General features: G+C 43.7%; 2 protein-coding genes across 2 annotated transcripts; both read left to right on the top strand.

Moving 5' to 3' along the window:
• The first annotated feature begins 2,755 nt into the window (after nt 1–2,755).
• LOC110160334 (1-acylglycerol-3-phosphate O-acyltransferase Pnpla3-like) lies at nt 2,756–10,085 on the top strand. Its single transcript, XM_020924972.2, is given in 11 exon segments — nt 2,756–3,141; nt 3,954–4,004; nt 4,007–4,185; nt 4,309–4,374; nt 4,474–4,602; nt 4,919–5,002; nt 5,086–5,146; nt 6,223–6,450; nt 7,788–7,905; nt 8,334–8,438; nt 9,706–10,085. Coding segments are annotated over 11 exon segments (1,611 nt in total). The 5' UTR covers nt 2,756–2,891; the 3' UTR covers nt 10,046–10,085.
• Nucleotides 10,086–10,782: 697 nt separating this feature from the next.
• LOC110160347 (patatin-like phospholipase domain-containing protein 2) lies at nt 10,783–15,282 on the top strand. Its single transcript, XM_055155574.1, has 8 exons — nt 10,783–11,228; nt 11,816–12,048; nt 12,385–12,450; nt 12,719–12,844; nt 13,609–13,692; nt 13,895–14,081; nt 14,548–14,704; nt 14,865–15,282. Exons 1-8 carry the CDS (start codon nt 10,790–10,792, stop codon nt 14,971–14,973), a joined length of 1,401 nt encoding a protein of 466 aa, XP_055011549.1. The 5' UTR covers nt 10,783–10,789; the 3' UTR covers nt 14,974–15,282.

The raw sequence follows: 15,282 nt of genomic DNA, 5'->3' as shown, positions 1-15,282 counted from the left end.
TACATACTCCAGTACATACTCCGTGCATGTTGGTGCTTTGCCTTTGTTTCGAAGTTATGGCTAAACGAACAGAGAAGACGCGGTTTTCAGCCTTGGAAGCTGCGGAAATATGTACTAGAAGGCTGAGTGACACCTCGGACCAGGAGCTGTCGGAACCGGAGAGCGATGTGTCCGCGGTGGACTCAGTGGAAGAAGAAATGTTTAGGGACTGTTATAATGATTGGCACAAAGAACAAGGACAATAGAAAAAAGTGTTTTTACAGTTTGCAGTGTGTGTGTTTACAGTTTGAAGTTTTGTGTGTGTGTGTTTACAGTTTGAAGTGTGTGTGTTTACAGTTTGAAGTGTGTGTTTGTTTACAGTTTGAAATGTGTTTGTTTACAGTTTGAAATGTGTTTGTTTACAGTTTGAAATGTGTTTGTTTACAGTTTGAAATGTGTTTGTTTACAGTTTGCATTGTTATACATTTGTAAATATACAAATATACAGTTAGTGAGGTGCAACACGTCAGCAAACAGTGGTGGAAATTAACTTTTTGGTTGATTGTTTTGGTTGAAATCACAATTTTACTTCTATTGATACTACTACATTTGAACTGATACTACTGATAAACTGTTTTTGAAGTACCATAATTTCCTCCACAAACAACAAAATTTCCTGTCTTATTCTGCATAAAACCTGATAACACTGTTTAGATCTGTACAAACAAGCAAAACATACAAACATGTTCTGAAATGTGAACCTTGTTTTCGTTTGTCAATGCAGATTTCAGTCATTTTGTAAATTCTTCTTTTATTCTCATTTCTTCCTCTAATGATTTTTAGAGCAGCTATTATATTTCGAAGTCTTTTAATCTTTAACATCACGTGCGCTGCACAGCATTTTCAGGACCGCACTGAGAAGACACTTGCGCCCCCTGAAGGGAGGAGAGGGCATTGCACTGACGCTACGTCACAAAAAAAACACACACAAAAAAACAACGCGTTTTATCCTTTTAAACACTCATCAAACATGGATTATAGATTGGAATAATATAGATTATGGCGACCCATGATACTACTCCATCTGGACTTAATGACTTCAGACCACGAAGATGTCTCATGTCATGAAAGTGTTTGAAAGACTTGTTCTGGCTCAGCTCAGACCCCTAGTGGGACCAACCCTGGATCCTCTACAGTTGCTCACACAGCTCACTCACACCTGGATAGTGTTCAGGGCTCGGTGAAGATATTGTTTTTTTTTAGTTCTCCAGTGCCTTTAATACAATCCAACCCTTTCTGATGAGTGTGAAGCTGCTCAAGATGGGTGTCAACTCCTCCATTGTCTCTTGGATTACTGACTGTCAGACAGGCTTCAGTACATGTGACAGGGAGCACCCTGTCTGATACTGTGGTCAGTCATGTAGGAGTCCCCGAGGGTCCCCCAGTCCTGTCTCCATTTTTGTTCACTCTGTACACCTCTGATTACAGTTGCTGAAATCTGCAGAAGTTCTCTGATGACTCTGCAGTGGTTGGATGTATCAGAGATGGACAGGAGCTGGAGGACAGGACACTGATTGCAAACTTTGTGGAGTGGTACTAGGCAAACCATCTGCTCCTGAACATTGACAAGACAAAGAAACTGGTGATTGCCTTCAGAAGGAAGAGGACACCAGTTGAGCCCATCACCATTCAGGGCCATGACTTGGAAATAGTGGACTCCTACAAGTACCTTGGCGTCCAGGTGAACGACAGACTGGACTGGAGGGACAACTGTAAGGCATGAGTAGACTCTACTTCATGAAAAAGCTCAGGTCTTTCAGTGTGTGAAGCAAGTTATTGGAGATCTTCTCCCAGTCTGTGCTGGCTTCCACACACTGGGAGAAGCCAGCACTCACTGGCTGTGATCTGCTGAGAGAGCGGCACCAGTAAAAGGGACATTGGGCAGATTGACAAACTGATCCGTAAAGCTGGTCATGTGACTGGTTGTGAGCTGGAGACATTTGTCACAGTGAGGGACAGGAGGACACTGGACAAACTGCTCTCCATCATGGACACTCCTGCTCACCAACTGCACCAGACTATAGAGGGACAGAGGAGCTCATTCTCCAACAGGCTCCTACAGCTCCAGTGAGAAATACAGGACTACTTCCATACCATACTCAATATAACTGTACAACAACTCACCTTTATGTAACAGATAATACTCCCTACAACTGTACAACAACTCACCCTTATGTCCTGTCAATCATCATATAATTGTTGCACTATCTTCCTATATTTTATTACTTTTTTTTATTTTTTTATTTTGACATACATATGTCAAATGTACATATACATTTATATAATTATGTCTTATTTCACACATATCTCTTGCAACCTTTATTGCTACTTATTTAGAATGTATTATTACCATGTATATTTTTTTTACTCTTTGTTATTGGATTATATTGCCATGTGTGAGCTACTGTGTCCAAATAATTTCCGTTGTGGATCAATAAGGTTTGTCTTAGTCTAAGCCTAAGTCTACGATCTGAAAACCACCAATATATGAGCCAAGAGACAGCCCCGTCTTTTATTTGAATATGAAATATACAATAGCCTCTCATACAGTCATTTCCACAGACTCTAGAGCATATTTCATCATCATCATCATTCTTGACCTTTTGAACATTTCTAATTGAACCTGCGATTGCACCAAGCACCTGACCTCTGACCAATCACAGAGCTGTTCTTTATACCGCCACGCCCCGAGTCTTACCTTTGATCAGAGGCGCGAGTCCCACAGGGCCCGGACCTGGTTTATCCCGGTTCAGGCCTTGGTTCAGACCCGATGCCGTCCTGGTTTACACCGTGGTTCAGATCTGGTTTAGTCCTGGTGCCACCCGCGGTGTAGTCCTGGTTCTGATACCGCCATGCCTGACCCACTCTTGGATTCGGGGCAGGACTCAGTGAACCAGGATTCGGGTCAGCCAGACTCGGTGGACCAGGACTCGGGATGGTCCATTTCGTTCGCGGGCTGCGGCTTCATGGGGGTGTACTACATTGGAGCGGCGGCGTGTCTGCTCCAGCGGTGTCCGGAGCTAGTGCGCCGGGCCGCCCGCCTCTACGGCTCCTCCGCGGGGGCCCTGCTCGCGGCCATCCTCACCGTAGGCATACCTCTCGGTAAGTTCCTCCTCTGGATCTGGATCCGTCATTGATTCATGCCGGGGCATTTATAAGCTCAGACTTTCTGGATGAAAAATGATGTGATGCCCCTTTCTTGGACAGCTGAGCCAGTTGTGTGTGATTCTCTGATATATTCATCACAAATCCACAAATGTATTTTTCCCTGATCATTTCTGTCAGTGGTGGAGGTCCATTCTGCCGCTATATTTCACAACATTTGACACACCTGCATTTTAACTAGACATTTGACTTGACCCTTTTTCAGTCTAACACAGATTTACAGGAGGATGGGAGGGCATCTGACACACAGAGATACAGGAGGATGGGAGGGCATCTGACACATAGGGATATGGGAGAGTGGAAAAACATCTGACACAAGACTATAAGAGGACACATCTGACACATGTTTTCAGTGTAATTTCCACTAGTATCCGTTTGCCTTGATACAACTGGGGTAGATAAAGAGGAGTAACTTATCAGGAGAAACATTCTGACACCTATTTTGCTTTTCTTTTCTTTTTTTTTGCAACTGCACTGCTCTGTGTGAAGCTCACCTTGTTGTTGAAAATCAAACACCTATACAAGATCATGAATGCGCATGTTGATCACAGGATCCTGAAAATGTGTTGTTTAAATGCATTTAATATTTTTTTACTGAGCTTTCTTAAAACTTTTTTGACATTGTATGCCAATGTGTGCTTTGTGCTTTGGTAACTACTGAACATTCCACCATAGAGATACATGTACAGCACCCACAGCATGATGTCACAGCAAAGTATCTACTGTATTGTTAATACTGTGTCTTCCAGATGAGGTGTGTACAGAACTCATGTCCTTGGCTCGTGGGGCCCGTGCACACAACTTGGGCCCCTGCACCCCAACTTTAACCTGATGCAGCATGTGCACAACTTCCTCGTGCGTACTCTCCCTGTAGACGCTCACAGGCATGCGTCTGGCCGCCTCTTCCTCTCCGTGACCCGCGTCTCAGATGGAAGGAACCAACTACTGTCTGAATTCAACAGCAATGAGGAACTGATACAGGTCAGTCCAGGTTCAGACCTGGTTTAGTCCTTGATTAAACAAGATTGACTAACCCTTGTTTGGGCAAGGTTCAGTCCTGGTTTAGTCCTGGTTCAGTCCTGATTCTGGCCTCTGTCTCTTCAGGCTCTGATCTGCAGTTGCTTTGTCCCGTTTTACTGTGGAGTTTTTCCCCCCAAATACAGAGGAGTGGTAAGCTGACTTGGATATTAAATTATAATAATTATAATAGGCACTGTGATGGTGTGTTAATATAAGTCTTAATAATTTTTTAACCCTGATGCCCTGCAGCGTTATGTAGATGGAGCAGTGAGTGATAACCTGCCACATTGTGACCAGAAGAGAACCATCACCATCAGTCCTTATGCAGGAGAGAGTGACGTGTGCCCCAAACCACAGGGACAGCTGTACATGAGCCAGGTACTAATACTGCAAAAAGTAGTACGAATAACACAACCACACATGATCATCATTTTGGTGAAATTCTCTGCCCTCAAGTGCCGCTGCTCCAACCAGAGGCATTTGGCATTTTGACGCCGTGGTCTGAACACAGCATCAGACTGGCTCCAGTCAGTCTTCCACTGGAGAGTTAAATGTCTTACCCCAAGACACAATGACCGTATTTATCAGTGGGAGCTAGAATCACACTGCCGATCTGTGGGTGTGACAGTTCAACTAAGCTACTGTCACACTGTAGGAGTACCGCATCACCATAACTGTTCCTCTTCTGTTTCAGGTTCTGTTCAACAACATGAGCATTGAAGTGAATCCAGAAAACCTGTACAGAGTCACCAGCACCTTCTTCCCCCCAGAACCTCAGGTCTAAACCAGATTTAAACCAGATTTAAAGTAAACTTAAACCAGATCTAAACCAGGTCTAAAGCAGGACTGATTTTCTTTCAGGTTTTGGCTGAGATTTGTCAGAGCGGGTTTGTGGATGCTCTGAGATTTCTACAGGAAAATGGTGAGATGTTTGTGTTGTTATGGCTTTGCTGCAATGTTCCACAGTGTGACATTAAGCAGTGTGAATCATGCTAAAAACAACAACTGCAACGCACAAGTCTTGGTAAAGTCAGTATTAGTCAGCTAGTCATTTTATTTAGATAAGGGTTCATATGGAGATGTGAAAAGAAGAAGTGAGTGAGTTAGCTGAAGACTTGGTATTTTTTGATATTTATAAAAAGGCAGATTAAATTTATGATTTACAAATATAATTATATAAATTTTATATAAATGTATAGTTTCCTAGTCCTTTTTTCCACATAAACAGTAGTTTTTGCATGAACTCCCTGCATGTGTTGTCTTTTGAGTGCAGTTTAGGTCAGATGCAGAGATATAAATTCGTTTGCGAACTTATGGTGTGCCTCATTTTTTAGTCCCTTATCGATCAGCAGGACATGTCTTTAGTCGACTACAGCACTAATAAAAAGTGAGTGCGTTGTAACAATGAACTATACATAGAAGGGGCTAAGTGAGTGTGACATCACCTGCAGCGTTGAGCTTCAAATGAAACTCATCAAGACTATCACATATAGTGGCTAATCTGGAGCAGAGTTCCATATTTGGAACTAAGCACAGCAACCAAAGAGCCAATCAGGAGTGAGGCTGTTGAAGGTAACACCCCTTCCCGCCCACACCACTGGTTTAGGAGGGAGTGGGCACTTAGCAGCGCTGTCAGTCAAACTTGTTGCCGCCGCTAACAGGAACAACCTAATGTTCACATCTTGCTTTACAAAATGGTTAAATAAAAATGCCAGTATCATGTAGAGCGGGTTGAAACTAATATTTAAACACCAAAATGACAAGCCTGACAGCAACAGTTGGAGGGGGATATAGAAAGTGAATTTGAGCCTGAGTCCATGGAGCCGAATTGCGCCCCTATTCACTTCCTGTTTGGAATGCGGCACTAGTGGAATAGATATGTCTAGAGATATACAGTCTATGGTTGTAACAGAAAATGGATCCACAGAACATGATGAGAACAGGGCTGTACATGAGTGTGAATCTGAAATCTAATAAAAAGTTAAATTTTGGTCCCAGGTTTAGTGAACGATGACAACCCTCTGCAGCCGAGCAACCTGCGGGAGCCATGTTGTGAATGGGAACATGTGTTTCAGCCAGACAACCGATCAGCTGAGAGAGAAATGCAAACAAGCCAATCAGAACTAACAAGAGAAGTGACCGACAATTCAGAGCACACAAAACTCAAGCCTCACTTGTGGCTGGACCCAAGAGTCACAGAGAAACTGCCCCCAGAAATTAGGACAGGTGAGAGACCAGGGACCAGTATTAAAGTCAGACCTCTCTTCTCCTATGGCAAGCCGTTTTAACATTTAAACACTAAACTGGATATGTATTGCAGATATCTCTAACTTAGTTTTGCCTAGTCAAAAAGAAAATTTTGGCAAAGTCATTCTTCCTATCTGTAATTATCATTTTAGATATCCACAACGACATTCTTCCCAGGGTAAATGACGTCACCTTTGCCATTCATTTGTATAGGTTTCATAATTATATATCCACATATATAATATCCATCTCCACATTGTAAGTTACAGATATCTGCAACTGGATTATAGAGATCTGTAATTCCGGTTTGAGATACCTACAATTTGATTCTGACTAGTCATAACTTAAGTTCAAGATATCTTTAATTCACCACAATTGAAGATATATACGTGCTCCATTTTAGATATCTTAAATTAAGTTTTGACTAGGCGAAATGAAGTTGTAGATATCTCTAACTGGAGTTTCAGATAGTCATAATTTAGTTGTAGATATCTCTTATCAAGTTTTAGATATCTTGTAATGAATTTTGATGAGAGATATCTGAAATTGTATATATCCATAAATTTCATTGTGCCTAGTCAAAATATAATTATAGATATCTTGAATTGGAGTTTTGACTAGGCAAAATTACATTGCAGATATCCGTCTGCAAATGATCCCACTTTAGGCGGGAGCGGAGCATTTCCACATGGCACCTGTAGCTGTTAATGGAAAGTTAATTTATCAGTAAGATCGCCAAAATGTGTCTTAGGGTCTTTTTGTTAATGGACTCTAGTGAAACGTTTGTTGAAAATTATATTAAAGACAAAAGCTAATTTTAACACAGACAGTTGTTAAGCTTTACAGACAAATGGCTTTTTGGATGGATTGTGCACTGCTAGTAGGCCGAGACAATTTGGTGCTTTCTGTGTCATAATGTCATAATGACGTTTGAGATATGACTTTCAATCTGCCAAGTCAAAACTGAATAACCGATATCTGCAATGGTGATTTATGATGTGTGACGAGTTGAATGTCATTTTCAATCATGTAATTGCAGATATCTGTAATTCCTCTTTGCCAAGTAAAAACTGAATTGCAGATATCCAAAAATGAAATTATGCCTAGTCAGAAAGACGTTGTTGATATCTAGAACGTTAATTCTGGATAGTCAAATGTAGCGTTTAAATGTAAAACGGCTTGCCATACTTCTCCTCTCTCCTCCTTTCTTTCTTCCTCTGTCTCAGTCTCTCTCCATCTCTCTCTCTCTCTCTCTCTCTCTCTCTCTCTCTCTCTCTCTCTCTCTCATTGTATTGAATCTGTTCTTTTTGTTGCAGTTTTGTGTGAATCATGCAGACTCTCTCTCCCCTCCTCCGGGTTCCTCTCTCAGGTGAAGTCCTACCTGCGTCTGCCTAAGCCCCACCCCCTTCGCTCGCCCTGGACCATGGCTCACAGGTCAGACTCGCTGTTGTTTGGCTCTTTTTGTAGACTCAAAATGTCTTTACAGTTTTCAGTTTTTCTTTATCTTGGGTTTGTCAGAAGTATCGAAAATCAAATAGTAATTGATCCTAAAACTAGTACTGACACTAAAAATGAAGTTTTAGAATAACCTTGAGCTGTATCAGAACAAGTATAAGAGCACATAGACTAGTATACGCCCATGGATCACTATGAAACCTACCTGGATGACTGAGGGATTACAGATATAAGACCACATGGTAATATAAAAGAAAGAACTACCATTTAATGTTGAAAATAACATTCTGTTGTCGAAAGAGTGTTTTTATTATCAACGTGGTATCTGAATCGGCATTAAGTCTATTCCTTAGTACCAATATCGAGTTATATGATGCTGATTTATATATTTTTCTTGGTCTTGTGAGATTGGTGGAGTGGCTGCCTGACACGCCCACAGACCTGAGCTGGCTCTACTCTGTGTTCAGTCCCATATGGAGAGAGGAGGAAGAGGAGCAGGAGCTAATGATCAGGTACCTCCCTCTCCCTGAAGTTCCACTCTCTCCCCAGACTCACTCTGCATTCGATTATCCTTCCGAATCGGTTTAGTTGGTACAGTGTGACCCGAACCTCGGTGGCAGAAAAAGTAGACTAGACTAAGCAAGGATTCCGAGTCAATTTATATTTACATGTCACAGGGGGCGTAGCCATCTTGGATTCTGTTTTCATTGTGTTTGGACACTTTGGTGGTTTAAATTACAATTTTAGTCACTCGTCACTGCCTGTGGGTTTGGTAGTCAGTGTTGTGGTGAGGCCAATATTGAACAAATACTTGATTTACGTTCATAAGGTTGTAATGGAAGAGAAACCATAACATGAAATGAAGTGCAAATTTTAAAATTAAATTAATTGAAGTGGCTGCGTTTTCATAAAATGAGGGAATAATCATAATCTTAATCCAAGTAGTCTGACACGCGAAGCATAATACTTCAAGCTCGGATGTAGCGACGGAGTCGGAAGATAACTGAACACAGGGCCACATGTCCCCAGTGTCATCTTAAGATCTCAGTAGTTTTTTCTCTTTCATTTATGAATGCTAAATGTCACAATTACAACATTTACAGTTCTAAATAAATCTAAATAAACATGGAACTAAACTAGTGTGGTGCGTGTTTCATGTGGGGCTGCTCTCTGGTGTTACATTTTTTAAGGGGCCATCCACCAACAGTATGCGGCACTTTGTTGTGGTGTGGCGTTGTGAGCTTTCATTGGACACTGCAGTTTTCAAACGTGGAATTCAGTCAAGTTGTTTTCGATCAATATTGCAATTTAAAATCTCCAAATTATAACATAATGATCCATGGCTGTGATGCATTAAAACTACATCGCACATACAAGCCCAATATCTCTTCTTAAAATAGGAGATATTATGCAAAATCAACTTTTTTGAGATTTCTACCATGGTCAAACATTCAAAAACATGCTTGAAGAGGTTTTGGATGTCACCCCTGCATGTTTGAGGTTTTTTTGTGATCTCTCCTGGACTCTATTCAAACCCTTGTTGCAGTTAGTAGTACGAGCCTCTGCAAGACTATGTCACATATGTTCCCGCACAGGGTTGCACGCTGATTGTGTTGTGATAGTGTTCTGAAAGGGAAGTGACTTTGTGGGGAGAGCAAAGGGTGGGGAGACAATAAAAGGTAACACGGTGATCAAAAGATGTGAATTAGCAGTTACTACCCCATAGAAATAAAATACTCCCTCTTTAAACATTATAATATGTGATTGTTCTTTTCACAGTGAGGTTCCTCTTCGTCGCTGCAAAAGTCTCCCATCTGGACTCGGTCTGTGTAACTGCAGCGAAAGTACACAATCTGCCTCCAAAAACATCCAGCTAAATATAAACAAAAATATCCACAAACATTTGCAGAGTAACACCTTTAAACCCAAAACCAAACCAGCTGACTTAACCCCGCCCTCTGCCTTCACCTGGGACCAATCAAACGTGTTCTTGCCCCTGACCCCGCCCCCCACCCCAGTGCATAGCCCCGCCATCAGCCCAAGTGCATCGTGGGGCTTCGGTTTGGGCCGAGCAGTGGACTGGATCCGGACCATCAGGAGCACAGCGTCTCCTACATGAGAGAGAGCGCACTGCAATAAATGACCTGTTAAAGCAAAAATATGTGTGATTATTTAGACGTGGTTTAGTCCTGGTTTAGTCCTGACTTTTAGACTTGATTTAAGTGGCTGTTCATTTCTGGTTCAGCCCAGCTTTAGACCTGGTTGGGACTTGGTTTAGTCCTGGTGCTTTAGTGATATGTGCGGGCTGCGGGCCTCAATAGATGCTTAAGATAATTAGACTCTGGAGCTGAGAGCGGGGATTTGGAGCCGCTCCGCAGGTGTTTGTAGGGCGAACCACTGCTGCGCTGCGCCCTTATAACAGGGTCACTATGGGGGTCATCCGTGGTACGGGTTATAGGCTATAGACTTGATCGTTCTCCTGCACGCTGCTCAAGTGCATTGGATGCACACTCCACAATCTGATTTATGACATTTATGTAATATTCAAAGACTAATATTGACGAACTTTCTCAGATTTTAATGTTAAATAGTTTTACAAATTTGCATTATTGATAGGGAGGGCAGCGCCCCATCACCCATCACCCATCACCCAGCCGCAACTGGGTTTAGGTCCGGTTTAGTCCCGGTTTGATTCTGGTTTGGTCCTGGTGTAGTTTTTGTTATTGGGAGCTATGGTCCCACTGAGTGTTATGAAAACCGAGTCATGTGACCCACTGTTTTCCATTAAAAACGTGTGACGTGTTTGAGGTTGCGCAACACGCGACTCTGGGCAGTTCAGACCAGTTTGGACCCGGGCCAAGAGATGGCGAGTCTGGGACCAGCGCGGGAGAGCCATGGAGATGAGCCAAAGACCGGGGACAGAGGGCAGAGGACGCGGGGAGAGGAGCCAGAGCCCGGGGACAGAGCGCAGAGGACTCGGGGACCAGAGACAGAGACCGCGCAAGGGGACATGAGGACCCGGGGACCAGAGCCAGAGCTCGGGGACAGAGGGCACAGGACCCGGGGAGAGGAGCCAGCAGTCCCCAGGTGCGCTAAGCGGTCTTCTCCCGTACCCCGCAGCCTCCTGGAGCCCGGCTGGAACCTCTCCTTCGCGGGCTGTGGGTTCAGGAGCGTGTACTACTTCGGGGCTCTGAGTTGCCTCCTGGAGCGCGTGCCTGAGCTCGTGCACGGTGCGGCCCAGTTCAGCGGCGCGTCCTCAGGAAGTCTTGTGGCCGCGGCGTTGGCAGTGAACGTCCCCATCAGTGAGTTTAATACAGAGGAGGGTTAGAAGAGCTGAGGAGAGGGTCTGAGGATGCAGAAGGGAGTGTTAGGAGCAGAGGAGTAAATATTTGCTGTGGTAATAGTGTGGATATACCCTCTGTTCTCTGTAGTAGGCCTGCCTGGTTTCATTCATAAACAGAGATGGAACCTTTTCTGCAAATTATATTCCCTGTTTCTCCACAGGTACCAGTCTCTGTGCTAGTCCTCACTCAGTCCTGGTTTAGACCTAGGTTAGTCCTGGTTTAGTTCTAGTTTAATCCTGGGTTAGTTTAGACCTCGATTAGACTTTGACCCTTTGTAGTAAAAGGGGCTTATCTAATCTTATTTACTGTTACAACAACAAGACAAACCAGGACTAAACTAGGACTAAATCAGGACTAAATCAGGACTAAATCAGGACTAAACCAGGACTAAACCAGGACTAAACCAGGACTAAACCAGGACTAAACCAGGACTAAACCAGGACCTGCAGTGCATGGTGGAAGAGTTCAGTCCTCGTCCAGTCCTGTTTTAGTTTTATTTAAGTCCTGGCTCAGTCCTGGCTCAGTCCAGTCCTGGTCTCTTGCAGGTGTGATGGTGTCAGAACTGGTTGCCATGGCATTGGAGGCACGGTCTCTCACAGGTGGCGTGTTCAGTCCCGCCTTCAGTCTGCAGAGACGTGCACGTGACTCTCTCCTCAAGCTCCTCCCCCTTGACGCCCACGTGCACGCCTCCCGCCGGCTCTGCGTGTCCCTCACCAGAATGCATGATGGGAAAAACCTGCGGGTCACAAGCTTCAGGAGCAGAGAGGAGCTAGTACAGGTCCTCCTCTGCTCCTCTGACCCTCTCTTCTGCTCGCTGACCCTCTCTTCTGCTCCTCTGACACTCTATTCTGCTTCTGACCCTCTCCACTTCTCCTCTGACCTTCTGTTCTGCTTTCTGACCCTCTCTTCTGCTCCTCTGTCCCTGTCGTCTGCTCCTGACTCTCTCGTCTTCTCCTCAGACCCACTCTTCTGCTTTCAAATACTCTCTGCTGCTCCTGACCCTCTCTTCTGCACTTGACTGTCTCCTCTTCTCCTCTGACCCTCTCTTCTGCTCCTTTGACCCTATCTTCTGCTCCCCTTTGTTCAGATCTGATTCATCTCTTTGTGTTTTTAGGTTTTATTGTGCAGTTGTTTTTTCCCAGTTTACTGTGGATTCATACCTCCAACCTACAAAGGAGAGGTACTACTATTACTACAACCACTGCGATTATTAGTACTACTACTGCTACTACTACTACTTTTACTACTTTGCCTGAGCAGCCAGCCCCCTCTACATCCAGTTAAAAACTAACCATATCACATCCTTTACCTGAGATAAATAAGAGTTTGGTGCTTCCATTGCTGATTCTGCACAAATCTGCAGTTTTTCATATTATTTTCCTTTTCTACATGTGAGCTTCCTCCTCTCCCTTCTCTCTTCTCCTCTAATCCTTCGCTCCCTCTCACAGTGTTACATGGATGGGGCGCTCAGTGATAACCAGCCTCTGTCTGAGCTCCCAAACTCGCTCCTGTTTTCTCCTTTCTCTGGAGAGTCCGACATCTGCCCCAAAGAGTCCGGCTTCTCTCCTGTGCAGGTCAGACCCTAACCCTGACCCCTGACCCTAACCCTGATCCCTGTGTGTCCCCTGTACAGTATAGACCCTAACCCTGACCCCTCTGTGATCCCTGTGTGCGCTCTGTACAGGTCACACTCTAACCCTGACCCCTGTGTGACCCCTGTGCAGGTCAGACCTCTGCCCTAAAGAGTCCGGTGTCTCCATTTTGCAGGTCAGAATCTAAGTGTGACCCCTAACCCCATGTGACCCCTGTATTGGTCTCACCCTACACCTGACCTCTCTGTGACCCCTGTGCAGATCACACCCAAACCCTGACCCATGTGTGACCCCTGTACAGGTCAGACTTCTGCCCCAAAGAGTCTGGCATGTCATTCCTCGATTTGAGTCATTTGACCAATTACTGTCAATCATGCTAGTTAGCTTTTTACCTTTTAGGAAAGGAGTGAGTTTTTTTTTTTTTTTATGATTGTAAAGCATTTTTAGTTTATTTCTTTCTTTATAAATATAGTTTGATTGATTGATAAAAATAAACCTTATGAAATGCTCTATTGGAACTCTATTTAACTTAAATTAAGGTGAATTAAGGTTTCAGCTGACGGAACATTTCATCTGTTTCTGGTGAGTATAATGAAAATATAATCAAGCTAACGCCTAGCATGATTGACATAAATTTGGTAAATTACTCATTACCCATGCTCACTACCCTCCACTCTGCGTGACCTCTGTGTGACCCCTGTGTAACCTCTATGTGACCTCTTTATGACCCCTGATCTCTGTCTTAGTTCTGTTTTGGAAATCTGTCGATCGAGGTCAACACTGGAAATGTACACCGAGTCTGGACTTCTTTCCTTCCCCAGACTCCACAGGTCAGACAGTACAACAGTACCTCTACAGTACTCCTACAGATACTACTACAGAACTTGTAATACAACTACAGTAATAGTATGTCAAGGTCAAACGCCCTTCATCAATTACAAAAATAGTGTAATATAAGTAATATTCAATCTTGTCGTGAATGATAGGAGCAGTAGATAGTACCACGTCCACATTGACAGGTGTTTTTGGCAGGCGCTGATGCAGATGTGTATAAACGGGTACACAGATGCTCTCCGCTTCCTCTCAGACTCAGGTCAAGAGCAAAGCCAGAATCTTCAGAGAAGGTCCTTGGACTCTGTGAAGAACAGACTGAAGATCTGCAGAGACAAGGAGAGAGGAGACAAGGAGAGCAGTGTCCTTCCAGGAGACATCTCACAAGGTTTGGTCACATCCACCTTCCTGTACACATTTTTAAATATGAAAATTACAACAGCAAACCTTACAAATGTTGAACCATCTCTGTCAATTTCTCTCTCTCTCTCACTTTTTTCTCTCCTCCCATCTCCTGCCTTCTCTCTTTTTTCTCTCCTCACTTCTCTACCAGCTCTTTTCCCTCTCTCTCCCCTCCCTCCTCTCTCCTCTCTAACTTCCCCCCCCTTTCTCTCCCCTCCCTCTCTGCCCTCGTCTCCCTCTGTCCTCTCTCCTCTCCCTCCCCCTCCACACTCTCTCCTCCCTATCTTTCTCCCCTTTCATCCCCTCCCTATGTCTCCCTCTCTCACCTCTCCTCCTCTGGTTCCTCCTCTGCCCCGCCCCCTCTCTTTCTTCTCTCCTTTCCATCTCTCTACTCTTCTCCCTCTTCTCCCCCTCCTCTCCCACTCTCTCCCCCTCTCCTTTTTTCTCTCCAGTCCTGATTTTGGCCTGTTCGGAGCCTCCCCCTCGCCCTGCTCACTTCTCTGACCCCCCTGTGCTCCACATAGTTCTGGGTTTAGTTCTGGATCTGCTCCTGGTTCTGATCCAACTGGTCCTTCTGCCGTTTGGACTCCTCATCAAACTCTCCATCAGGTATTGAAAGATTGGTGAAAAGACTGCAACATCAAAAGTCAATATGCATTAAAGCAGATATATTCTGTTTGTGTCTGCACTATAGTTATAATATCTCTATAATAATCTCATATGTCTTTGATTCATCACAAGGTTCAAAAAATATCCTCTCCTTCTGCAGACTTTTGTCAGTGTGCAGCTGTCGTAGTTCTACCTCAAACCTCCAGAAAAGACCAATGACTTTGGACAAAAACAGAAATCTCATGTCGACTCAAGGAAAGAAAAACTGATAATGATTCTAGGAGCCATTGAGGAGGAGTCATTGATGAAGGCACTTATTTTAATACAAAACCACAAAACCATGCCAATCTGTGTCTGTGTCCTGTGTCTAAAAAAATGTCTGTGTGTGGGGGGATTACAAAATTTTATACAAAAAATAAATCAAAATAGAAATTATTAATTTAGAAATTATTCTAAAAAATTGGGGTATTTCTAAAAAAAAGAATGAGAAAAAGTTAGGAAACAAAATCATAATTTTAATAAACAATTTTTAAAAATTTGTCTTATGTCCAAACCTCTGAGGACGTGGTGGCTCTCAA

This window comes from Boleophthalmus pectinirostris, unplaced genomic scaffold, assembly GCF_026225935.1.
Source record: "Boleophthalmus pectinirostris isolate CB_2022bp ecotype Guang Dong unplaced genomic scaffold, ASM2622593v1 HiC_scaffold_2, whole genome shotgun sequence".
NCBI classification, from domain to species: Eukaryota; Metazoa; Chordata; class Actinopteri; order Gobiiformes; family Gobiidae; genus Boleophthalmus; species Boleophthalmus pectinirostris.
This window is presented reverse-complemented; position numbering and strand designations above follow the sequence as displayed.